At 53.4% G+C, this 24,456-nt stretch overlaps 2 protein-coding genes across 6 annotated transcripts in view; one reads left to right on the forward strand and one right to left on the reverse strand.

Moving 5' to 3' along the window:
- The window catches only part of LOC309445868 (oxidative stress-responsive serine-rich protein 1-like), a 174,741-nt gene extending 161,634 nt beyond the window's left edge, over positions 1-13,107 (reverse strand). For both annotated transcript variants that reach the window (XM_082065072.1, XM_082065068.1), the window contains exon 1: positions 13,102-13,107. The gene's annotated coding sequence lies outside the window, so the exon portion shown is untranslated. The remainder of the gene's footprint in view (positions 1-13,101) is intronic.
- The window catches only part of SLC35H1 (solute carrier family 35 member H1), a 28,145-nt gene extending 3,874 nt beyond the window's left edge, over positions 1-24,271 (forward strand). For 2 of the 4 annotated variants that reach the window (XM_082065060.1, XM_082065063.1), the window contains exons 9-10: positions 123-200; positions 6,827-7,220. In XM_082065060.1, the coding sequence (XP_081921186.1) occupies positions 123-200; positions 6,827-6,882 (134 nt within the window). In that variant the 3' untranslated portion in view covers positions 6,883-7,220. Of the gene's footprint in view, positions 1-122; positions 201-2,376; positions 2,403-6,826; positions 7,221-23,638 lie in introns of those variants that run through there. The other 2 variants (XM_082065061.1, XM_082065062.1) reach the window with 2 other exon arrangements.
- The last annotated feature ends 185 nt before the right edge of the window (positions 24,272-24,456 follow it).

Below are 24,456 nucleotides of genomic sequence, written 5' to 3' on the forward strand. Positions count from 1 at the left end.
TTCTGTTTCTCTATAGGCGTTCTCGTAGCTTCACTAGGAGCTGTGTTCAGCTCCAGCTCCTTGCCTACGCCAGGTTTGGTGGGTACTCTAGCGAGTTTACTAAACAGGCTGTCTGCATGCAGGTGAAAAAGCACAGAAGCTACACAAAGAGGCCAGTTCTGACCCTGATCTGGAGCTGCTGCTGCACCACGCTGAGCATGGTGAGGAGGAAGAGGATGTCAAAACCCCACAAGAGCAATGACTGAACGCAAGCACAAAGTCCCCTGCTCTGTTCTCACCAAACAGCCTGACAGCTATCTGGGAGAATGTCCAAGAGACTCTGTGACCACCCAAAGCAAAGCCAGGGCCTGGGGAGAGAGTCCTGCTGCTCACGTACCCTGTGGGTCTGTAGATGCTGCACAAGAAACAGGCAACATTCCTTTCACAGAGAGTGAACCTGGCAGACAAGCTCTGGTTCAGTAAAAGTAGAACAGCATGGTGAGAGTGGGAAATGCTGTAGAAAGCATATTAGGGAATCCCGAATCTGTGTATTGAGACTGTAGACCATGAGCTGTAGAATGCATGTGGACATGTCTGGACTGTGGGCTGAGTGGTTAAAGAATGATTTTTAGTATTGTTTGGGCTTCAAAAGAGAAGGTAGATATACCTTCCCATGCTTTCTTCATGGTTCTGCTAAGTAGGAGCTTCCATCCTGGTGGGAGCAGGTGACTCTGTATAAATCTGTAGACTTGTCCCAGTGAGAGGAGCCTTTGTGCCTGGTGACCTCTGTGTTCTGTGTGCATAGTAAGAAGAGAATTAAATGCTGGGATTTGGGACCAATCGAACATAGCCAAGCGACGTTGGTTGGAGGAGCAGGTATGGATGAGTACTCATGGCTGTACAGGCCAAGGTGAGAGAGAGCAGTGTCACAGGAGGCTTAGCTTGAGCAATAAGCTTATCAAAAAGTATGTGGGTATTGGGGGGATTTTTTGGTGTGTTTTGTTTGGTTTTTTAATAAACTCTTTTTCTGATTCCCTTTTGTCTGCACATTATGCACCTGTGCTTCGTCAAGCAGAGGTTATTTGTCTTCTGAACTCCTTTCCGTTTATACCCACACTGACCTTGCTGCTGCATGCCCGATGATTTTGGTGACCTGTGAGAGCAGGATCCTTGATCTCTAGGACCAGTGAGACCTTCCTGTAACCTGCTGTTCTGTGCGAGCTGAGAGAGCATACTGACTCATCTGCCTTCATGCGTGAACAAGACACTGCGTCCTAAGGAGGCTTTTAGTATTGTGAGGTTTTGTAGGAATCTTATCTCTTTGCCTCACTGGAATGGATCGGTTAGTGCTGCAGCCTTGTCTGGGAAGGGGCAATGGTGCAGGGTTTCACATGTGTCTTTTTCATTGGTGCTGAGCCACAAGTGGTGTTGGGCAGGTGGCTGTTTTTTTGCATGGCAGAATTTTTGCCTTTCTGAAAGTTGTGTTTGGTGCTGGCTTTTGGAGTTTTTGGAGTGGAAGTAACTCAAGAACGCTTCCCAAAGGGATAACAGTGTGATTTTTCTCCTGGGAGGAGCTGCGTATTAAAGTGAAATCACCATGTTCTATTTGAGAGCCTGAACCATTCTGATTAGATTGTCCCTCTGATCTTGCTTCATAGCTTTCAGAAATTATGTCTTTCTTGATGATTTTAATCAAGAGCATATACTACAAAACACTGAATCATAGAATAGCATGTTGGAAGAGACCTCAAGGATCATCTGGTCCAACCTTTTGTGGCAAAAGCACAGTCTAGACGAGCTGGCCCAGCACCCTGTCCAGCTGAATCTTAAAAATGTCCAACGTTGGGGAATCCACCATTCCCCTGGGGAGATTATCCCAACTGGTTCTGAAGAAGAGAACTTTTGTTCGTAATCATCTTTAGTGATGTTCTAATAGATGCTGGTAACTTGCTCCAGAGCAGACAGCAGGTGGTGCAGCTGCCTCACGTAACCAGCATTCCTGGCCAGGCTGGCAAACGAGGCATCTTGTGCATCCCTTCAGATGCCTGGAGCTGAGAATGGCCTGGGTGTCCCTAGCTGGGTTTTCCAGTTGCCGGGATTTAATAACATCATTTGGGATAGGATGTTCCCTTCTGGCCAAAGCTCCATGATGTTAGAATCACAAGGTCTAGATTCAGTCAGGCTTCCTAGAATAAGGTGGGAAGGGGCAGCTGTTTCACAGCATCTTCAAGACTCGTTGCACGATAAGTCATCAGAGGGAGAAGACACAAGCCCCTGGGTGGGCTTACCTGGAAAATGCAGTTTCTTCTTGAATGCTGATAGCTTTGGGAGTCTTCTAGTGCTAAGTTTTCAAGTCACCTTGCTATGATTTAGTCACTGAATCTCTTGTTCCTTCAGCTTCTGCTTGAACAGCTAGATCAAGAGTTGTGCAGAGGTCCATCTGTGCACCAGCCCTGAGTCAGATCTCTGTGGGGCGAAGGCTCATCAGCCAGCCCCATGCTACAAGGAGGTGAGAACAGACAATGTTCACCCTTCAGCACCTCATTCCACAAGTGACCCAAACAGGAATGCTAACAAAACCATGTGCCTAGCAGGGATGCTAAATGTATGTGCACAGCTATGCATTAAAGACATGGTCCTGCCCTTTGATTGAAGAGAGATCTTGGAGTCCTACTGGGACCTGTGCAGCTTAACCAGTTTTGAGGGTCTAGCTGAAGCCTCTCTGCTGCACCTGGGGGTTCTTTTAGCATCTGTGCATCAGCATGTTTGCCTGAGCAACACTCCTGGATCTAAATTGTTTTCTCTAGCCTGGAGCCTTCCTGCTGAGATCTGTGTGCACCTGTATTCATGGTGCCGTCACGCACTCCCAGCCATGTATGCAGGGGTAGCTGTAGATCTGTAATTTAAGAATGGAAATGCACCTTCTTCACTGGAGATTCAGAGCTCCAGCATAGGAGTTTGCATTTAAAACTGTAGTGTTGGGCATAAATGTCATTGCTGCAGGTGCCTGACTGAGGTTACCAAACAATAAGCAGTGAGCAGCTCTGCTTAAGTCTCTTCATCTTCCTGCCATTAACTGACCATACAGAGAGGGCTTTTGTACTCTAAACTGTTGTTGAGTGCTTGGTGTTGCCTGGGAAACGTAAAAGGAAAATGAAAGGATCCTATTGTTTGTGGATTTGTCTTGCTTTTGTAACAGCTTCTGGTGAGAGCCTAAACTTTGCAAGGGGTGAGCGCAGTGTGTATGTTCCCCGCTCCCCACAGCCCCTGTGCCGCCGTGGCTGTTCCTGGTCCAAAATCCGCTTGCTCCGCTTTTGTTCACCCGCATCCATAATGTCTGTCTGCTCTGCATCACTTCTTCAGCGCTGGCAGGAGAACGTGATGGAGGATGGGCAAATCCTGCCATCGGTGCTGAGTGGAACTCAGCACTCAGTGATCTGAGACCAGTTCTCCCTCACAAATGTCAAGGCTCCGATTTGAGGAGATGTGGAGGTGAAGCACAGAGATGACAAAATGCGGCAGCAGTGTTGGTGCTTTGGGGAACTTGATGAAGTTTGACTTTAAAGCAGCAAGGCACAGCCATCCTGTTGGCCAGAGCTGTCTTCTCAGCTCTCTTCCCCCATCCATTGCACCTCTGAGCCTTCCAGAAACAGTTGTGTTCCCTGCATTTGGAAAAGCAACAAGTTAGGGACAGGGTGTCTGTGATGAATGCTTTCCTATCACTTTTTGACCTTTCCTGCTGCTTGTTCCACTCTGCTTTTTCTTCCCTGGCTGTTATGTTGGCAGGTCTCTGTGCTCTGGATCTTCACCAGGCTGTGCTGGCTCTGAGGATCACCTGGTGGGGGCTTCCAGCAGAGAGCCCTGTGCTGCGGGGCAGAGCTGCTGTTCTGGGCTGCCCTGGTACCCACTCTCAGCGAGAAATGTTTTATAAACGAAGTGAAAGCGCTGGCTGTACGGAGAGCCCCTTTGCTGGAGAGAGCACACATGTGTGTTCGTACTGTGTGTGCCGTCCCCTGCCAACGCACACACTGACGTGCAGCAGGAAACAGGGCTGTGGCTGAATATTGATGGTGTTTGAGCAAATTAACCAGCGGAAGGAAAGCTGAATGAATCTCAGAGGTGCCACGCTCCTTCCGCAAACTGTTCTTGCCTGTAAGACCAGGTGTTTACGTGTGTGCTGATTTTGACCCCCGTAACCGCTCCCCTGGGACACCTCATTATTTGAAGAACAGATGCTTGGCTTCCTGCTGAAGTTTCAAGGCAGCGAAGAACCTGAGGGCAAGGAGAAAGTGTCCCTGCAAACCCTGCTGCACTGCTCCTGCTGCAAACAAAGGACATCAGCATGCTGACGGTGGGACAGCTGCCGGGCTCCAAACACGCGGGAGCACAAAGCTGAGCGGAGCGCAGCGCCTGGTGCTCAGCAGTAGTCCTGCCTCAAGCTGGGCTTCGTTTCTGGTTTCAGCTGAACATTTCTCTGGTTTTTATGATGTGGTTTGTGTTTGGTGCCTAGTGAGGTAGGGAAAGGGGAGCCTGTGTTGAAGGTGGCTGGAAGGCTGGTCACCCCTCAGCCTGGGGATGTAAGGGGCGCAGGTTCCTCTGCAGTCTTTGCAGGGGCAAACAATTGCCCTTAACTCTGTATCCCTGTTCCTGCACTGAGCCTCTTTTTCTGTTGTTGTTCATCACTGGGGTATGCAGGTTTTGATGGTCACAGCCCTGGGTCTCTGCACTCCAAGGAAGTTGAAGGAACTGTCTGCACCCTGTACTTGGAAATGTCTCGCTTTGCTGGAGTTGTGCTAACTTGCAAGGTTCTGTGTCTTCTGCCTCGGGACGTGGGTCTCTGGCTTCCTTCTGACGCTGCTGAAGTTCTCCCCAGGCACTTGTCCTTAACCTGCCAGTGGCTTGCTCAGTGATCACAGCATCTGACCCCACATATATGCAGGGTGGGGCTGGATTCCCCTTGTAGCTCTGATACTCCTCTACATCTGTTCTCTTGGATTCATTCAGCAGCCTCACTCTTCCAGCCATCCTCGGGTCGGGGGCTGCAGCTGTGCTCCCATCCAGCAGTGCAATTATGCACTGGCAGTCCGATGGACTTTGCCCTGTCCCTACTGCCCACAGCAATGAGAGAAGAGCACAGGTGAAGGGTGGGCTCGGAGGAGTATTCTTGATGCCGCTTCTCACACCAGCCTCCCAGGAAGGGAGGTGACCCTGGCTAACCCGGCAGCCACCCCATGTGGCAGTGCTGCCCGTTGGGTTTGGGCAGAAGCAGGTCCGGACTGAGAAGCACTGGTGTTCCTGGGTCTGTCCCCAGGTGCCAGGTGAGACCAGAGGCTGCTGGATGCCCTGGGTTGTTCCTGCTGCAGTCCAGTCACATGGGGACATCAAGCACAGAAGCTCTCTGTTTCTTGCAGGTGTCAAGGATGCCCCCTTACACAGTACTTGTAGCTTGTGCCTGAAGCTTCATAGATGTTTTAAGGCCTGAAGCGACCATTCATTTAGGGCCCCTGTGTAATTCCCAGTAAGAAATACCATTATTCTGTTTTGCCTGTAATGAACCCAGAGTGTCTCAGCTGGTGTATCTTCCAGGACAGGGTGGAGGATGTGAGGAGGCAGAGCAGATGGCACTTCCCAGGTAGCACGGCCCAGTGCCATTGTTTCCTATTTACAGTTTACTTGTCTACATGCTCCAGCCTCCTGTGTTAACAAAGTTAAAGACCTCTTTCACACCAAACACTATTTCTCTGTGAAGTGCTTATAATCAAATCACCTCTCAGGCTCCATTTTTGGCAAGATAACAGACTGAATTCTTTAATTCTGTCCCTGGCAAGTGTTCTCTCCAGCCTCCAAATCACATTTGTAATTATTCTGCACCTCCTCCATTTTTTCGGAATCCTTTTAGAAATGTGGGGACCATATCTGAGTCGCAGCACCGTGCAGGGGAGCGTTGCCAGCCTGCTCCCACTCGCTGCTCCCATCCACGGCTCTGAGCTGCCAGCACATCCTGCCGAGGCTCTACAGGAGGCGAAGGGCTCCTTTGAAGATCTCCAAGGCTGGAGGCTCCGCAGCCTCTCAGGGCAACCTGTGCTCAGTCACCCTCATGGTGAAAAAAGTGTTTCCAGGTGTTCAGAGGGAACCTCCCGTGTTTCAGGTTGTTCCTGTTGCCTCTAGTCCTGTTGCTGGGCACCACTGAACAGAGCCCGGCTCTGCCTTCTTTTCACCCTCCTTCAGGTGTTTATGCACATTGGCGAATCCTCCAGGCTGCACAGTGCCAGCTGTGTCAGCCTTTCCTCGTATGTGAGGTGCTCCAGTCCCTTCATCATCTTTGTGGCCCTTTGCTGGACTCTCCAGGACATCCGTGTCTCTTGTACTGATGAGCCCAGCGCTGGACGCTGCTCCAGGTGCGGCCTCACCAGTGCTGGATGAAGGGGAATCGCCTTCCTCCGCCCACTGCCAGCACTTTACCTGCTGGCCCCAGGGTGGCATTACCCTTTTTGTGACAGGAGTACATCAGTAGCCCACATGAAGATGCAGGGGGTACGCAGCCACAGGGCAGGAGTGCAGGAACTCGCCCTGTCTGGCGCTGCAGGAGGGTTTGCTGGGGCAGAGCTGTCCTGCAAGACCCACGCTAGCCTAAGTAGCCCTGCCATTTTATCTTGTGCTTTCCAGCCTAGCAGAGCTGTGTAATTGCTGTATCTATCACAGCTCCTTGCATTAACAGGCAGTAATTGGCACCTGTGTTAAAGAGCCTGGTTTCAATTACTGCTGAATGCGGCTTGAACTCCAGAGCTGGTAGATGACGTGGAGGCGGAGCGGTAATGCTCATGTTTACTCTGTGTCTTTCCACCAGGTGCTCCTCTTCCCCCAGGGATGAAGCAGTTTTTGCATTTCTTGCTTGTGCCTTGAATCTGCAAAACCACCAGCAAGGGCTTCATGGGAGCAGAACGGGTGCCTCTCCAGAGCACGGAGAGCTGGCACAGTGCTCAACTCTGTGTTCTTCCTCACATAGATGTTTCTTGTAGAAGCCTCTACTAAAAATCCTACACTGAATAGTGGGGTGGCGAGGTATGGAAGGGAATTGTTTTTGGTGGGTGGTGGTGCTCCCCCAGCCCCTGCAACCACATTCCTTGGAGCTTTCCCAGACCCTCCCCTCAGCCCTGCGTGTCTCTCTGGCTTCCCCTGCATCAGCACTCACCTTCTGCTGCCATTCATCATTACTGATCCAATAAAATACAGCACTGTTAAAATGCACAGGGAATTGTTTTCTGTGTTTTAGAGCCATGAGCCCTTAAGTTTCCATTTGTTCAGTGGGTGATGAATGCACAGTTGTGGTTGGTGCTGGAGCCAGGCGAAGGGCTGGGACTCTTGCTCCTCGAGCTTTGCACCAGAGCTCTTACAGGTTTGTGAGGCAGCAGCTGCCTGGGGCTCCCCTTTCCAACAACACTCCTGGTTCAGTTCATAACGAGTTTGGAGGGCTAAGTCAGAATGTTTGTGCTTTATTTCTGTGCTGTGGGGAGTTTGGTATCTGGGAGGGAGAAGGGAGCTGCTGTGTGGGATGCTGGGGCGATTGGTTGTGCTACGGGAGCAGGACTGGGAGTCTCTGCCCTTCAGCTGCCCGAAGGACTGATTCAGACAGCGGATGGGAGCCCTAACATCAGGGAATGGGCATGAACGGAGATCCTGAGTGCAGTGAGGGCAGTGGAACGAGGCAGAGGGCTGGGATGGGTGACACAGCGCTGAGGGCTGGGATGGGTGATGCAGTGCTGAGGGCTGGGATGGGTGATGCAGTGCTGAGGGCTGGGATGGGTGATGCAGCGCGGAGGGCTGGGATGGGTGACGCAGCACGGAGGGCTGGGATGGGTGACGCAGCGCGGAGGGCTGGGATGGGTGATGCAGTGCTGAGGGCTGGGATGGGTGACGCAGCGCTGAGGGCTGGGATGGGTGATGCAGCGCTGAGGGCTGGGATGGGTGATGCAGCGCTGAGGGCTGGGTTGGGTGATGCAGTGCTGAGGGCTGGGATGGGTGATGCAGTGCTGAGGGCTGGGTTGGGTGATGCAGTGCTGAGGGCTGGGTTGGGTGATGCAGTGCTGAGGGCTGGGTTGGGTGATGCAGCGCTGAGGGCTGGGATGGGTGATGCAGCGCTGAGGGCTGGGATGGGTGATGCAGTGCTGAGGGGTGGGTTGGGTGATGCAGTGCTGAGCACTGGCTGCAGGCACCTGGGGAAGGACTGTGCTGGCATCCAAGGAACACTGGAGCTCAGTGGCTTCCCAGTGGTGGGAGGTCAGCTTGCTGCTGAAGTTAGGTGGCTCTTGTGAGACAGCCATTGCTCAGAGCGAGGTCCAGGGCTGCTGGGAACAGGCGCTGACCGTCCTTGGGCAGGCGGGCCCTGAGCACCCCCAGCACCAGCGATGGGGAAGACACAACATGTTTGAGATGGCGGCTGTTGCCCAGTGCTGGGAATGGCCCTTCGAAGGTTATTTAGCGCTGGTCTGTATGTGTTCCTGTGCCAGTCAGTCCCTCTTCAGCCAGTGTGCTCTTTGCTGCATCAGTGCTGCTTTTACCTTCCTTCTGTCCAGTAACCTAGAGGCAAAGGCTGCACCGTGGTGCTTAAACCATGGAGAGGTGGGCATGTGGGGGGCATGGCTGTCACTGCAGGGTTTGCTTCCTTCTTTCTCTACATGCCTGCTTTCTTGCAAGTGTAGTTTTAAGTCAGGCTTGCAGCACTTTGGACCTGTCTAATGGTTTTAACACTGGATGTAAGATTCACTGCGTGACTCTTGTCCCACAGTTGAGTCTCAGAGTCCTGCCTTGAGCAATAATACATTCCTGATCTAAGCTGCCCGGCCTGCACTAGCGATGCATTTCAGTTTTTCCCCTCTTCCGTGTCTCTTCAGGCTGCAGACCACTGGGAAGAGCCTGTGAGAGGCCCCCAGCGCTGTTCTGCTGCTCTGAGGCCCCGTACAGCAGCCGTTCCACTGCCCCGTGCCTCCAGCACTTGCATAAGTAGCAGGAGTAGGCGCAGAAGGAGTTAAACAGTGCTGGAAAAATTGGTATTTAATCCATTGCTGTCCCTTCTAGCAAACCTAGATGGGAAAATGCCTCCCCATTGGAAATAGCGCCTCTCGGAAATGGAAATGCAGGATGGCTGAGGATTAGGGTGCCTATCACTGGAAATGGGTTTCTTATCATCACTCTGAGCTGAATTGGTGGGACAGCCTCTGAAAATTGAATTACCTTCCCTGTTTCTGTCCCTGCCATTGCATCCTTCCTGTGCCCAAGCTTTGCACCCGCCTCCCCAGCCTCTGGCCTCGCTTGTCCCCATCCTCAGCAGAGCAGGGGCTGCCTCCGAGAGGGCAGCTCTGTGGAGAGGGACTGTCCCAGGGGAAGGTGGGCAGGACTGGTGACATCTGGAAAGATTCATCCTTGGGATTCTTAGGCTGAGAGGATGTAGTCTTTCTCTCCAAGTTTCCCTCTGACCTTGCAAAGACCTGGGAGAGCCTGGTTTGGGGCAGCACAAGGGAAGGTGTGAGATGATTGAAGCCATCAGGCACAACTGGAATTGAGAGCGGGTGATGAGGGGAAGGCGAGAGTAGCTGGAACAGTTGAAGGAGAGACCAGGTTGGACACATCAGAGCAGGAATGAGGATGACTCTGCGAAACTAGGAGCAGCCTGAACCCCAGGTCTTTGCTGCGCTGGGTGGAGGCATCTTGCTCCCGTCAGCACTTGGGCTTTGTCCTGGTGTGGCCGAGGTGGCTCTCACAGTGTCCCTGCACAGTCTCTGTGGTTTGAAGCGCCCCACGGCACAAGCACCAGCCCAGGTGTCCCTGCTGAGCGGGGGGGTTCACGGCTCCCCAGGCCTGGAGCAGGAAGGCTGAACGCAGGTTGAACACGGCCAGAGTGTGGGCGTACAAGCAAAGAGCCAGGGATTGCTTTTAAGGTTTTTATTTCCATTGTTTGGTTTGGGAATAATTATATTTTGCTGAGCTGTATTTTACCATATGTTGCCAGTGCCTGATTTCATCCTTGTCTCTGTCACAGTATGTTTTTTCTGAGGAATTTCCCATCTCTGTTATTACCTGTGAGCAGTAAGCACAAGAGGTGCTGAGTGTACACCTGTCAGTGCACCAGCCTGCAGTCATGGTGCTGCTCCAATGCATGGCTGCTGCCCTTGATGCTTCATCTGCCAGAACACATCAAGTTTGAAAATAAAAAGTATTTAGATCTAATGGGGGAGGTTTTTTGCTGCTCTTACAGAGCTACCATCCATGGTTGATGGAATCTGAAGCAGAACTCTCAGAATAGTCCCTCTGCACTGAGCTGGAAAGCATAAAGTAATTGCTGGCTACCAGGGCAAAGCCCTAGCCAAGGGTCTGGTTCCTCTTGAAGGAGCAGGCTGTGCTCAGCTTGCAGAGGCTTGCTGTCTACCCTGCGAAAGAGTAGATGTCTTCCCTTCTTACTAGGGTGTTGTTCTTGCCCTCTGCTGAAGGACTGACTCAAATTGCTGACAAATAATGAGAAAAAGGTCGCTTTTAATCATACAAGTGCTTCCTCCCATGCTGAGGGGCAACCGTAGCCAGGTCTGGCTGCATCAGAGGCGTGGGAGCCTTTATTTCTGCAGCAAAGGGATGGACAAAGGCATGGTGTTATTTGAGGACCTTGTTAAAGAGCTAATTCCTGAAGCGGGATGCAGATCTGCTCGCTGATCCCTAGTAGCATCCACATTTGCATGGGAGGACACACCGGTTTGTTACGTGTGACACAGGCTCAATCTGAAGCGGTGGCCTGGAAAGCAGGGACAGGGATGGGGGCAGACCCGTGGCCGCCACAGAGCAATCCTTAACACAATTTTGGAAAGTATCCATATTCCCAGCCTCGCATGCTTTGCACAGCCTCGGAGCTGACCCTCGTCCCTCTGCCTGGGGAGTGGAGCCATGGAGTTATTCCAGGAGCATTTTGCAAGGGGTTGTTTCCCCAGCTTTTGATCCAGGGCCCAGTGCCTTAGTGTCCAGGTCCACCTGGCGCAGGAGTGGTCTGGGGACACAGAGCTGCCCTGTGTCACCTGTGGCTGGGAAGGGTTACCCAGCTGGGCACAGCGGTGCCTGGACTGGATGTGTATTGTGCCCTATGGGGCCATCACAGCCCCCTGGGTTTGTCACGTGTTTAACAGTTTATCCAAAGCAACTTCTATTTCATTTTGGGCTAAAACTGATAAATCAAGGTGACTTTGGGGAGAGCAATAATTCCTTTCGCAGGATTTGCATAATCCTGGCTGGTGATATGATAATAGTGTTTGTTAAAGACAGAACACAATGAATTAATACTGTTAAGTTGCTGCTGCCAAATGCAAAGCAGGTAATTTACTGTGGGTGCAGGAAGAGCGGGAGTGCAGCAGGCACGGCTGCGGCAGCATCGGGCACAGACTTGTTGCCACAGCACAGCTGGGGTGTAGCACGGTCAGCAAGTTACCCCTTGTGCTCTGCTTGCTGCGGCTACAGGCTGTGCTGAGCTTGTCCAGGGCAGGATTACCTGTTTCCGTCCCCTTCTCCACTGTCTGGAGTTGGGACCTGATTTGCCTCCCACATCATTCCGGAGAACCAGCTGTGCAGAGCCCGTCCCTGCTGGAGGAGAGACAAGGGAACCAAGGTGACCTGCGCCATGGGGCTGTGGAAGGGACTGCTAGCCGGGCACAGAGATGCCGTGGGTGGTTGCAGTAGTGGGGAGATGGGCTTCACGCCACCTTGGCCACCCCAGCAGTCAAGAGACTTTGATGCCATTCAGCCTCTGAGAGGTTTTCCTCCTGCTGCAGAGTGGAGGTCCTGTGGTATGTAGGGCAGCCTGGAGACCTGGTGGCTTGAGCCTCAGTCTTCAGCTTCCACCATGCACAGCTGGGCTCAGCTGAGGGGCTTGGTGCTGCAGGACAAGCAAGGAGGAATTGCTGGTATGATGCAGAGGTGGAGAGGCCTGGGAGCAGCGCACGGGTGCCTCGCTCCTTCCCTGGGCTGGTGCTGCAGCTCCAATGCCATCCTTGCCTGCCAGACCCCACTGGAATCCTAATGTGCCATTTATCTCTGCAGCTCCACAGCTCTATCAGAGGGAGATGCTGTGCAGGAGCCAGAGCAGGATTTCAAGCTAATTGGATTCTGTGTCTCCGTGGTTTCCCGTGTAGGCAGGCGACAGGGATTAGTGCAGAGTTTCTGAGGAATAGAGGAGAGCAAGGATGACCTGTATAGGGATTTCCTCCTGCATAGACCCTGCTGCTTGCTTCAGCAAAGGACTTTGTTGGACAGGCTGTGGAGGTGGAAGGACCCAAAGCAGTGTATTTGCACTCTGAATCACGGGTAGTTTTCCTAAATTTTTGAGCCATGTGCAGGGAAAGAAACAGCTCAAACACCACCTGAGCAAACCTGACAATGGTCTGGTCTCTCCTGCTGACTCCATGTGGGGGAACCAGGCAGGGAAATAGAGAACTGATGGCTCCTATGCACAGCCAGCCCGCTCCTGAGTTGCCCTCTTTCCTGTCCCAGACCCAGCGTGCGTTTGAACCTTCTCCCCGGTTCCTAGCCTTGTTTTGGTGCTTGTCAGGGCGGGAGCAGGATTCACTTCATTAACACAGATTTATTCCTCTATAAACATTTCATTCCTTTAATTGCAAAGCAGTCATGCTGTAGGCAGCAGTGGTAATGGCTCTGTTTGCACTGGGTGTTGCCGGGTGGGTGAACCCACAGCACGCATGGCACGTGGCTGAGTGCGGACACAGTTGTGACATACGTGGTGTCTGCATGTAGAAATGCATGCTGTGCAGTACAGGATCAGCCTGGATGAGTGCATGGTCCTGAGCGCTGTGCTATCCCAGCAGGTCGGTGGCAGGGCTGGAGTGTTGCCCTCCCTGTGCAGAAGGAAGGGCAGAGGCCCAGGGTGCCAAGACCTGCCTCTACAAGCTGTGGTAACAGAACATGGAACGGGTCCACGTGTCAGCGGTCCCTGTGCCCGCACTTGCTGTGCACCCTGAGAGCTGCCGTGGCGCTGGGTGTCCAGCATCTCTGCTGGGCTGAGGGACAGCCCTCGGGCACCAGCGTGGTGAGATGGTGTCCTGGGGCAGCAAGAGAAAGGCAAGATCTTCTTACGGCCTCCCGGCCTCTCTGGGGCATTGGGTTGTGCCTGGGGTCACCGTTTCATGGCTCCTGGTGTGACAGCGCGTATCTTGGGCTCCCTGTTCTGTGGTCTGTGGAAAAGCGCGTTCCCCAGGTCCTGTTGCCTTGCCAGGTTCGGTGCTTGCTCAGACACCACAGACTGAGCTGTGCAGAAAGATGTGGGTGGAGAGAGGGTCTGAGCCTTCCCGTCTTGTCAAACCCAAACCTAGGGGAGATGCTTTCACCACGGGTGCCAGGGAGTGATCCCTGAGGAGATCTGGCATGTGGCCTGTTCCTGCCCTTGCCATTTACTCCCCAGGCCATTACCAAAATGCCACCACCTCCCGAAATGCCCCGGCAGTCGGTTCTGGCAGCAGAGCGGTTCTGGGGGCAGCTCAGCCCCGTGTCGCTGCGGAGCAGCACCCGGTGGGCAGCGTTGGGGCTCCGAGCGCGGGGTGGCCGGTACCTGCCAGCGCTGCTGTGGTTCACAGGCTCTGTTCTCTCGCATGCTCATCCGAGTGTTAATTTTACGGATTCCTCTATAAATCTTGCAGCTTTCCCCTGTCCACAGGCTACATAGATTTCATCTTGTTGAGAGGTGACACTTCTGGCCTTTGGTACCAGGCTATCAATTTAATACTCCGAGAGTAATAAAAAACATGGGACCATATTAACTCGTGATTACTCTGCTGCTCCTTCCTGTAACTCTTTCTGTGCCATCTGAAATCCTAGGATGCTGATTAAGCGCCTGAGCTGCTGGGACAGCAATAGCCAGATCCAGCCTCCCAACGGGAACGACTACACGATTTCCAAATTGTGAGCTGCTCTTCTCCTTGCCAAGGAGGTGGAAGTTCATGCCCATCTCTCTGTTAGACCTGGCTATCTGGAGAAACGCTTGTATCCCACCTCTGAGACCCTCCCGTGCGTTCTGAGCAGGGGACATCTGCAAGTCTGCCAGACACACAGCGTATTGACTTGCCAGGCTGTAAGGAAAGGTATTTCTGTACTCCCTGTGAGACAGCCTTGCTGCTGACAAGCCTGCAAGAGCATGTTTGGGTCATTCCATCAATGTAAAGGTTAAATGTTTAGCTGCAGCTATTGAAAACAAAGCAACAGCACCAGCAACAACAACAACAGAAGAACTGGATGCTTTATCAATGGCTGGATTTAAGATCCGCGTCTACGCACGCAGCAGGAGCAGCGCACTGAGGTCCTCACTGGACAGAGCCCAGCGCGTTTCACCTGTGGGCAGATGCGCAGCAGCTCAGCCCCACTTCACCCCACTTGACAGCTGTGCAAAATGGATTTGTGGACTCAAAATTTTGCCTAGGGGTTTTGAAGAAGCGCCTGATGTTTTAGAGCATGTCCGTGCAATTTCTGCTCTCCCTGCTGATTAAGAGGGCCTCTGTGTTGTAGCCTTACTTTCAGCCACTCAACCTCTGTGAGAATGCCAGTGACCTACTCTAAGAGTTATTTGAATACAGGTCTTTTGTTGAGTAAATACAGACCTGGAAGAGTCATATTTTTCTACCCTGCACATCTCCTGTTTCAGTAAATCAGTAGATTTCTCGTACATTTAACTTGTATTGTTCTGAAAAAAAGCACTTTGTATTTTAGCATCATAAAGTAGTTTGTCTTTTGGACAGCATGGCTCACGGCTTTCATGACTTCATAGCAACTTCCCAAATGCATATTAGAAAAAAACAAAACCTCATCATGATGCAATATGTTTAACAGTCCCATAACGCCCGAATTCGCTCCCTGTGGGTTCCTCCGTGCGCTCTGTCTCTCTGTGTGCCTTTTCTCATCACCTGTCTCTGCAGGTTGGAGCCAGGTGAGGGGCTGCAGGGCCTTTGCCTGCTCCAGAGGGATTGTTCAGTTCACAGACCTGCCTGCAGCATCCAGAGAAGCCCCAGGTGCTCAGAGCCAACGCTTTGCTCCACGAGGCGCGATGGCTCCTGGCAGCTCCGGTGTGAGCGCTGGCGAGGGGCCGTGCTGAGCAGGTCTGGGTGCTCTGGCTGCCCTGCCGCGGCAGCTGCCACCTGCTCGGGGACGGTGCCAAGTGCTGTCACTCGGGGCAGGGTGTTGGCATTAGGTGATGGTCTGTGCAAACTGCCGTCTCTACCCTGTCCCCCTTCTTCTGTTGGTCTCTGGCAGTTGCTGCCCCTGTTAGATGAGCGTATGATCCACTTCGATCCGCAGCCAGCTGGCCCTGGTGCTGAGAGAAGCCCAGCAGGCTGATCTGGTGGGGGCTTCATGAAGAGCTCGGGGGGAGCTCTTGGGCGCGATGGCCCCATGTGCTGCCATCGCCCAGCGCCGGCTGCAGATGAGCGAGGCGGCTCTGGGGCACAGGCACCAGCGAGCACCCGGTCCCAGCTGAGCTGCCACTGAGTAGCAGCAGCAGATGGAAGTGGAAAGCCTTTGAATTCAGCATATGATCAATACTAAACTGGTTTTTGGAGTCTCTTATAAGATTACCCCAGCCTCATGCCTCCAATTGTAAAAAAATCACTCAGCACACTAGGGAGATGTGAGAAACGCTGCAGACACCTTCTAGGATGCATAGAGCCCAAGTAAGTGACTTTGCAATTGTTTCTTGCGCTAAATAATTCATCCACTTTACATTTGGGTTTATTGCTATCCCCCCAAGCCCCTTCCTCAGTTCCTTTCTACCAGTTTCCCTCTCTTGTTCTGAAATTCCTTTGCTGGGTAGTTCCCGTTACTGTGGTTCCCTACCACACACACGTGTGTGCTTGTACACACACACAGACACGAATCTGTCCCCGTCCACCTTTTACTGATTGCCATACCAGGGAGAGCGGTGCTGGGGCAGAGATGATGCTGTTTCACTGCTCGGCATCGCAGAACTGAGCTGCGCTCAGGCCTGGCCTGGCTTTGCCACCTTGGTCTCTGCCCCAGTGCTGCTTTCACATGGTGCCAAGACGCGCAACTGTTTGGAATGCATTAACAATGCTAATAGGATTTCTGTACTAATTAGTGATACCATTTGAACAAACTCTCTCTTTATGACACAAATTATCAGCCAGCCCGGTGCGGAGCAGCTCTTGCGCTGGCCCGGGTCGCTGCGGCTGCTGGAAACGGGCTGCCGGGGGTCCCTGCGTGGGACGGGGCTCCTCTGGCCCTGCCGGCTGGGGCCAGGCTGCTGTGTGCACCTCTGAAGCCCATGCAGCACAGTAGCTCCTGGGGCATCCTGCCTCTGGATCGTTTAGCAGAACAGACCGAGTACAGATCGGTGTGTGTCTCTGTGAGTTGAAAACTGTTGGAGGCTGGGAGAGTGTGAGGAAGAACACCGCACCTGCCTTCCTGTCCCTGTTCTGCTCCAGGCAGTTGCTCTTGGCCACTCTAGAGACACAACATGGGCTAGAAGGACTCTTGGGCCAGACTTTTGCTCCTCCTTGTGGAAGCTCTCTTGACTGTGTCTGGAGCTCTGCAGGTGCCCTCCTGGGTGCGCTCTCATTTGGACAGGTGGGTGCTGTGAGGCTCTGCTCCCACCTCTGATCACTGTGAAGGGCAGGAGAGTTGAGATCAGGACGGCTGTGGCCTGACCTGGACTGCATCTTCAGGAATAGATCCTCCTTTTCAGGTGTTGCCCAGACATCTCCACTGGCTCTTGTAACACACCTTCCAGCAAGCCAGTGGGTGATCTTAGGAGAGAAATGATCCCAGCACCAATATGCACGCTGTCCCCTGGGGATCTATGAGTACAGGACAAATCCTGTACCAGTCCCTGGAGCAGAGCACTCTGAATACCCTGCAGATGAGAGCTGGTGGCACTCAGCACCTTTGGAGCCATCCCCAAGGCTCTGGGTTTGCTTTCCTTCCAAGGCGTGTGCCCTCAGCTCGACGCCACAAGTGTCCCATGGGTTTAGGCGTGTGGCGCCCGTGGGGCTGGGTGGTGACAGTCCCCTTGTGCCACCAGACAGCAGCCTGTGGGTCTGGGGTTGCACATGGCCGTGTCACGCAGAGCTGACAGACCTGCTGAGAAATAAGATGAATGGGCTGAAGTCGGTGAAAATGATTCTAATTTATAATCTGCTGCTTTGTGGAGCTCCCCAATTAATTCTCTCTAGATACATAAGTAGGCCACATGTTTGCTTTGCTTCAAATGTAATAAACATTACACTCTGTCCCCTGCTTTTGGCGCTGGTTCCTGTCAGAGCATTATTCCCTATAGCTAATTCCTCACACCTGTCTCCCGGGCTCCTGGGACCTGGGCTGAGCATGGGGCGGAAACACCAGGCTCCAGGAAACTTGTGGCATGGAGAGATAAATTGCTGATCAAAGGGCTAGTGCACAGTTCCTCTGAATATTTAGTCGCAGGCAAGGCAGCCCAGCCCGCTGGGGACAGGGCTTTGTTCCTGACGAGCTGTTTGCTGGCTCCGCTCTGCACAGCGAGCAGCTGGGCTGCGATGGGTGCGGGGACCCGCGAACCCTCAGGGACCAGGAACCGCGCGGGTGGGTCACTGGGGTGCAGCGCCAGCGGGGAGGATGCTCTTCGCAGCTCTGCTGGGGCCCGGTGTCGGCACAGGGCTGCTGCAGAACCCACTCACTGGCCTGCAGTGCAGAACCTGCGCTGCCTGGTGCAGACGTGGCACCTGCAGCCACCTCTGCGTCCTTGCTGCTGCGCTGCCCGTGCCCGGTGCTGCAGGCAGGAGCTGAGCACAAGGGTGCAGAGAGGTTTGCAGGAGAAAAAAAAAAAGTGCTGGGCCTTGGGCTTTAGTTTCTGTTTTGATCACAATCTTCACTCTCTCCGCCTGGTTTTCTACTTCCCTTTCCGATAAAATCATTGTGGTCTCTTCACCGACCTACCAGGCGAAGCCCATCTCACAGGCACTGAGTGTGTGAAAATGGGTTGAAAAGTCCAGGTTTTGTACTTGCCATCACATCTATCACAGAGGATAAATTCCAAGACTGCCAGGATTGAGGCAGCAATTTCTGATGCGGAAGCATGAAGAAACTTTTGCTGAACTAGTGACCCTCCTGTTTGTCCTGGTGCTTGTGGCTCCAATGGTTCTGGGGCACCACAACACCTTCCCCAGGCCTTCCTCTCCTTTCCACACCCAGGAAACATCCTCCGCCCTTGTGTACTTGCCCCAGCCTGCTCAGCACCCTGGCTTTGCTCTGGTACTTTCTGCATGTGAAGAAATGTGGAGCTGCTTTGCTTGTTGAGATGCCTTTGGTGGAGAGTGAGCGAACTGGAATTGGCGTGTGCTGGGTGAAGGTGCCCACTGCCGTCTGGTTCGATGCGGTGATGGATTATTGATCGCTGTGCAGAAAAGTGAAGGCAGCTTACTTGGCACTGTGTTTTCACCATCTCCAGTATAAAGAGAACTTTAAAAATCAGTTTAGAGTGTAGCCTAACAGTGAATTTCAGCACCCCTGGCACTAACAGCCAGGCCTTTCTCTCACCTGGCTGTCCCCGTCGCATCCGCAGCTTGTCTGCTGGCATCAGTGCAAGCAAAGCATGTGTCTGACCTCCCGCCCTGCCCGGCGTGGTGCAGAGCCAGCCGCTCCATGTCCCACAGTCTGACCCAGGGCAGGGACGAAGTCCTTGAGCCCTCTTAGAGAAGAGGAGCCGGCTTCTCACTGCACCGCAGCACTGGCTCTGTGCTTGCTGTGCGCTCGAGGAGGCGGCTCAGCGTCTGCAGAGCCTGAGCACACCGGGCACCGCTTCCCGCCTGCCCTGGGTGTGCGCTGGGCATCCACCCTGCCCTCCCCAGGGAGGTTCCAGCTGTGCCAGCCTGGCCTCAGGGCACATGCCCCCCTGCTCCCTGGAGCCCCAGGCGCTGGCACGCGTGTGCCCCGTGCCAGGGAGAGCAGCCAAGCAGCAGCTGTTATCAGGCTCACGCAGACCTTCCCATCTGGCTGCTCTTCCAAGGAGCGATCCGTGCTCCCGCAGGTGCCGGCAGCCGCGGCGGGAGCTGCAGCTGCTCTGTCTGCGGAGCCCTGATGGGAGCAGCCCCGGCCAGCCCCGCCGAGCCAGGCTGGTGCATCTGCGCCGCAGGGAGACGACAAAGGCCCACGAGGAGCTGAAAGAGGTAACAGTGCGGAGCACCCAGGACCACCAAGCCCCACCAGCCTTCTCAGCCTCAGGTTCCCTCACCTTTGGTGGCATCTCCCTCATTCTCAGAGTTCCAGTGTCAGACCCTGCTTGCACCCAGCCTCCCCATCCTGGCCTGGCTCCTGTCCTGAATATATTTTTATATTTTATGACTCTCAGAGGTTTTTAAATTTAATGGGTTCTTTTTTTTCTTTCTTCCTTCTTATCACCTGAGCTGGATCCTCTCTGAGCTGCTGCCAGCTCCAGGGATTACAAGTGAATAATTTAGGTCTGATGGTGCGTTTGAAGTTTAAGAGAAGGAAGTGGCATGTGCAGCCTGCTGCTCATCCCTGCTCCAGGGCCATGGCGCAGGCTGCTGCTATTTCTCCGACGGCAATCGCAGGAGTTCCCCAGGAGCTGCGCTCTGAACGTTGCATGGCCTTGCTTGGGCATGGCCTTGCTTGGGCATGGCCTTGCAGATCCAGAGACCAGGGCTCCCGGGGCACCGTGGGGCAATGGGCTGGTGTTTGCCCAGCGCCCCGTACAGGCTGCTGCTCTGCCGTGTGTGCCGTGGGCTGAGCCGCGGCACCGCGCCTGGGTGCAGGATTCAGGACCTTGCCAGCCTGCGGCCAGGAGGGGTTAAACACCAAACCAGCGTGTGTGTCCTGGCAGCTCTGGAGCATGGTGAAGAAGGCACTGGGCAAGCATGACCCGCTGGAGAGCTGGCCAAGGGGCTTGCTGCTGCTGGGCCAAAGGAGGGGTCTCTGGGGGCACCAGCCGGTTGCCTCCAGACACTGGCAGAGGAAGGAGGGACTTGCGGTGTGTGAGCAATGGCACTGCAGAGCTCTCGGCTGGCTTGCTCCTCTTTGCTGAGCGCGGAGCAGAGCACAACGCCGCTTGACTCTCCTGGGATGCATCAAACTCCCCAGGGTCCGGCAGCAGATGAGGCTTCCTGTGTCCCGGGGGTGTGCGCTGCCATCAGTGGGCTCTGTGCTCTGTGCTTGCATGATATCCAGTGTTGCTAGAAAGATGCAGAAAGATACTCTGGGAAGTTCTTTTTACCCCCTGTGATTCACAGTTTAGGAAGCTATAATGTCACTGGTGTCAGGGCTGGTTCAGCAGCAGCCCCAGTGGAGCCAGTCTTTTCCTCACACGTGTACTTTCCTCGCAAGGTGGCTCTGACAACATTTAAGTATAAACTTTAGTGGTTTCCAGGAGCTAAGAAGAACTAACAGGCATATCACAAGGTCCAGCGCTAAATCCTTCCCTGCTGGGATGCAGCAGAGAACGGAAACTGTCAAGCAGTTTGAGATCCACTTAACAGCAATTAGTGCAGATGAAAGAAGCACTAACGCAAAAGCCCCAGTCTCTGTGCCTCCGGTGGGAGGAGGAGAGGGATGTGTAGGAGAAAATGTAAACACGACAAAATGTGACTGTGTATCCCACAAAACAATGAATCATTTTAACATTTCCAATCCTTTTCATGCAAGTAGAAACAGTTGATCAATATGTGACAGAATTAAAGACCTGCAGTAAAACCTTGGAGCTGAAGATCTGTGAGAACTGTGAACACAGGCTGATCTTCAGAGTTCTGTATACAGCATAAAAGGAAAGGCAAGTGCAAGTACAAGAGCCAGAAGATGCAAAAGCAAAGTCTGCTGGACATGAGGACTCCTCTGCCCACCTGTGACAAAGGAGAAACCATCACTGGCAGCAGGTATGGAGCACCGACAGAAACTGGGAGTATTTCCCAGAAGACTCCAAGTTACAACATGTGTGACCCTAAACCATATCCTTGTAAAAGCTTGAAAACCTGATTCAGCATGTGCCCTCATAAAAGCTGCAGCCACAGCCGTGGCTCTGGAGGACTTTCAGCCAGAAAGAGCAACTCAGACATGTTACCCTGTGAAGTGGTGAAAACAGTCAAGAGATGCCATTCGGTGACTGTGCCACAGCTAACTTCAGGACAAAGACAATTTCAGGGTAGGTTAATAGGACGGTATCGCTGGGAAAAGAAAAGGCAGGTGTACAACAGCTAAACAGGTGAATACTTATGTGCACAAAGGGTGTGATGGACTATGTTTGAATCTATTCTAAAAATACCTATACTGAGCCATTTGAAAAGTAGTAGGGAAGACACGATTGCACAGTTTGGAAATACTAACATTTTTAGAAAGTTAGGATCACCCTCTAGATAATGGTAACTGAGTAAGCAAAGGAGCTCAATGTGATTTACTTACAACATGCCTTTTGGGAGGTTCAGATTCCTGCCGTTGCACTTTGGAAAAGCTGGAGAAGCTTATCGTATATGCAGAGACGCCTGCTGCTGGCAACCGCAGAACAATAAATGGCACGAGGGAAGCATCCCTTTAGAAAGAACTCAGTACGCCAGGAGCTGCCAGGGGGATGGAGGAGGCCAGGGGTTGACTGGATATGCACAGATGTTGTCTGTTAAAAGCAGTGGGTCTGATAGGGGTGGTGGCGGGGCAGGATTTGGGTCAGAGGGGACTGGGCATGGTGAAAGACCAGCAGAGCTGGGTCTGCAGCTGCACCTCACAGAGAGGCACTGGATGGGGCTCCATGTCCCTCTAGTGCAGGGGGGCTGGGCTGGTCACTCCCAACTGCATTGTGTGGTCTTCCCAATGCCGAGCTCACATCCTGGGATCAACAGTCAGGTACACCAGGAGCAGTCATATTATTCTGCCTTTCTGGGGTGTGAGTCCAAAGACCATGCTAGCATCAGAAATAAACAACTGTTTTTCACCTTACATCCTCTCCACAGCTTTTTGCAGCCAGATCATGGCTTTCACTGCACCACAGTTCTTCTGCCATTGTTATGGGAAGATGGTAATTGCTTTGAGCCCTGTTTCTCTCTGCTCTCAGCTGGTATGTGTGTGTCCACAGCCACAGAAGTGTGTGTGTGAGTGTGTCTATGTGTGTATGAGAGTGAGTGTGCATGCTTGTGTGTTTACTAGGGAGAGAATGACAGAAGGAGGCTGTATCATGCTGCTCCTGCCAATAAACCCTGTCCTAAGCTTTCCATCTATCTGGGACCCTTGGATGTAGCGCAGACCTGATAGCCTGAAGCTCTGCCTTTCCTCCATTTTCTTTGCTCTGGTTTGTTATATTGCATATCTAGGGCTTGGCTTCAGTTATCCACTCTCTCACAATGCCTGGGTGGTGAGCCGTGCATCTACCTGTGGGCCTTGGGAGCCGACAACGTGGCATGAGCGCCCACCTGTGCCACCGACAGCAGGGCGCTGTGCGAACACGTCCCGCAGCAGGATGTCATCCTTCCCCCCTCTCCTCTCGGTCCCCTGTCTGCCAGCCCACCAGCAGAGCCCAACAGAGTCTGGGACTGGACCAGCAGGGCTACAAATAACTGCCCCAGCCATTAATTTTTATAGGCCGAATAGCAGCATTTCATGCTGGACACAACCAGCAGTTGAGATGAAAGCTCAAGGCCAAATAGACATCACAGAGCCAGCACGAATGCTATTTATTAAAGAAATACATGGATTGCAGAGGAAGCAGAAAGGTGCATCTTGAAAAGAACCTTTAACACCTGTGAGTGAAAAGCAACAAGGGCTGGGAAGCAAGAGGAGCTGCCAGAGGCAGCAGCTAATGGACCTGGTCCTGGGGTGAGCTGGCAGCAGGGAGCGCACGGCCCGGAGCCAAAGGGTAAGTTGTGCTGCTTCATCTGTAGCCACGAAAGTGCGGGCTGAGTGACGGGGCTGCCCAAGCTGAGCTGAGAGGCAGGAAAGTGCTGCAGGGAAGAGCAAAGCCCCAGGTTGCCGTGGGGAGCTGCTGTTCTTTACCATGGTCTGTACAGAGAAACTCGTGATCCCGTGCTCCTGTCAGCAGGCGCTGGCATTTCTGCACCCTTCAGCAGGGACTCCAGCTCCCACCTCGTGGTCCGTGCCCGGTACCTGAGCGGCTGAGCTCACCCGAGCAGACTCGGCCGCGCAGGCTGGCCCCGAGCCCTCCGTCCCCATCGCTGCAGACAGGCCTGTGCACAGACAGGGGCTTCCAAAAGCTCACCAGTCCCTTTCTTCCAGCCATACACGGACACTTGTGGGGCTGAGCAGCGCACAGGCCACTGTTACCTTCTTCCCCAGCACCTCCCTGGCCTCAGGCTCTGCATTTTCCCTCGCCAGCCCCCCAGCTGCACAGGTTCTCAGCTGGGGCTGCCACATGCACATGCCTGTCCCCAGCCCGGAGTCACGCTGAGCAGCAGAATCTGCTGCATTAGGTCGATTTCAAGAGCCCCTCCAGGTCAGTTAGCAATTACCTGCACCAGATACACACTTGGAAAGGAGCTTCTGATCTCTTCAATGCACTCGTTTTCCTCTTTCAATTTCAAATTCGCCTCACTGGAAATAGGCACTTCAGCCTCTTTTACAGACCATGGTAAATTAGGATTTTGTCCAGTTCTGTTGGTTTTGCTGATATAGATGTTTTTCCCTACAGAAGCGATGCCGTGGCCAAGCTGAGGTGTGTCCAGACCCCCTCCATCCGGACTCTTCCCGCTGAGTCCGCAGGTGATGTTTTGGTCCACGGAGCGTTTCTGCACAGACCAGTGGCCCCAGCGTGTGCTGAGGAGCTGCTCCTGGGATCAGCACCCTGGTGCCCAAGCTCTCGTTATCAGTTCAGGCTGGTGCCCAGGGTTGCTGAGACATGGCCAGCGAGCAAAGGCATTCCCTCTCCTAGAGAGTCAGCTGCGGCGCAGGGGTCCCCTCTGCATGCTCTGGGCTTGTCCTGGAAGGGAAAGGACTCAAAAGAATGGAAACCAGTGTTTTTGCAGCTGGTCCTTATGCTGAAACCTGACTGCCAACAACTCGTCACAAGGATGTTTTCTAGAGTGACATATTCATGCTGGGTTTTTCCAACGTAGCACTGATCACACTGCGGGAATGCTCCAGCCAGTTCTTGCTGCTGCTCAGCTGAGGAAGACGCATTCTCCTGCTAATGCCCGAGGACACGCTCCCAGGGGGAGGGGGCTGCGCTGCCATCTTGCAGCCGGTGCATCTGCAGCCTCTGAGGGGGCAGAGCCGTCCCAGCGCTCCCCTCCATCGCCCGGCTGGGGTGGCTGGGGACAGCTGCCTGCCTGCGTTTTGCAGCCTGCTGGGAAGGGCTCTGACAGTTTGCTGCTGGCCTCTTCACGGGGTTCCCGGGGCCTCCTGTGAAGCCACACGATGCCCTATCCCAAACCAGTGGTTCAGCGCTCAGAGGCAGAAGCAATTTTACGTAAAGTTCAATTAAATATTTGCTTTATAATTGCGCAACAA

The sequence above is a fragment of the Streptopelia decaocto genome (assembly GCF_964273445.1).
Source record: "Streptopelia decaocto genome assembly, chromosome: 14".
In the NCBI taxonomy this organism is placed as follows: Eukaryota; Metazoa; Chordata; class Aves; order Columbiformes; family Columbidae; genus Streptopelia; species Streptopelia decaocto.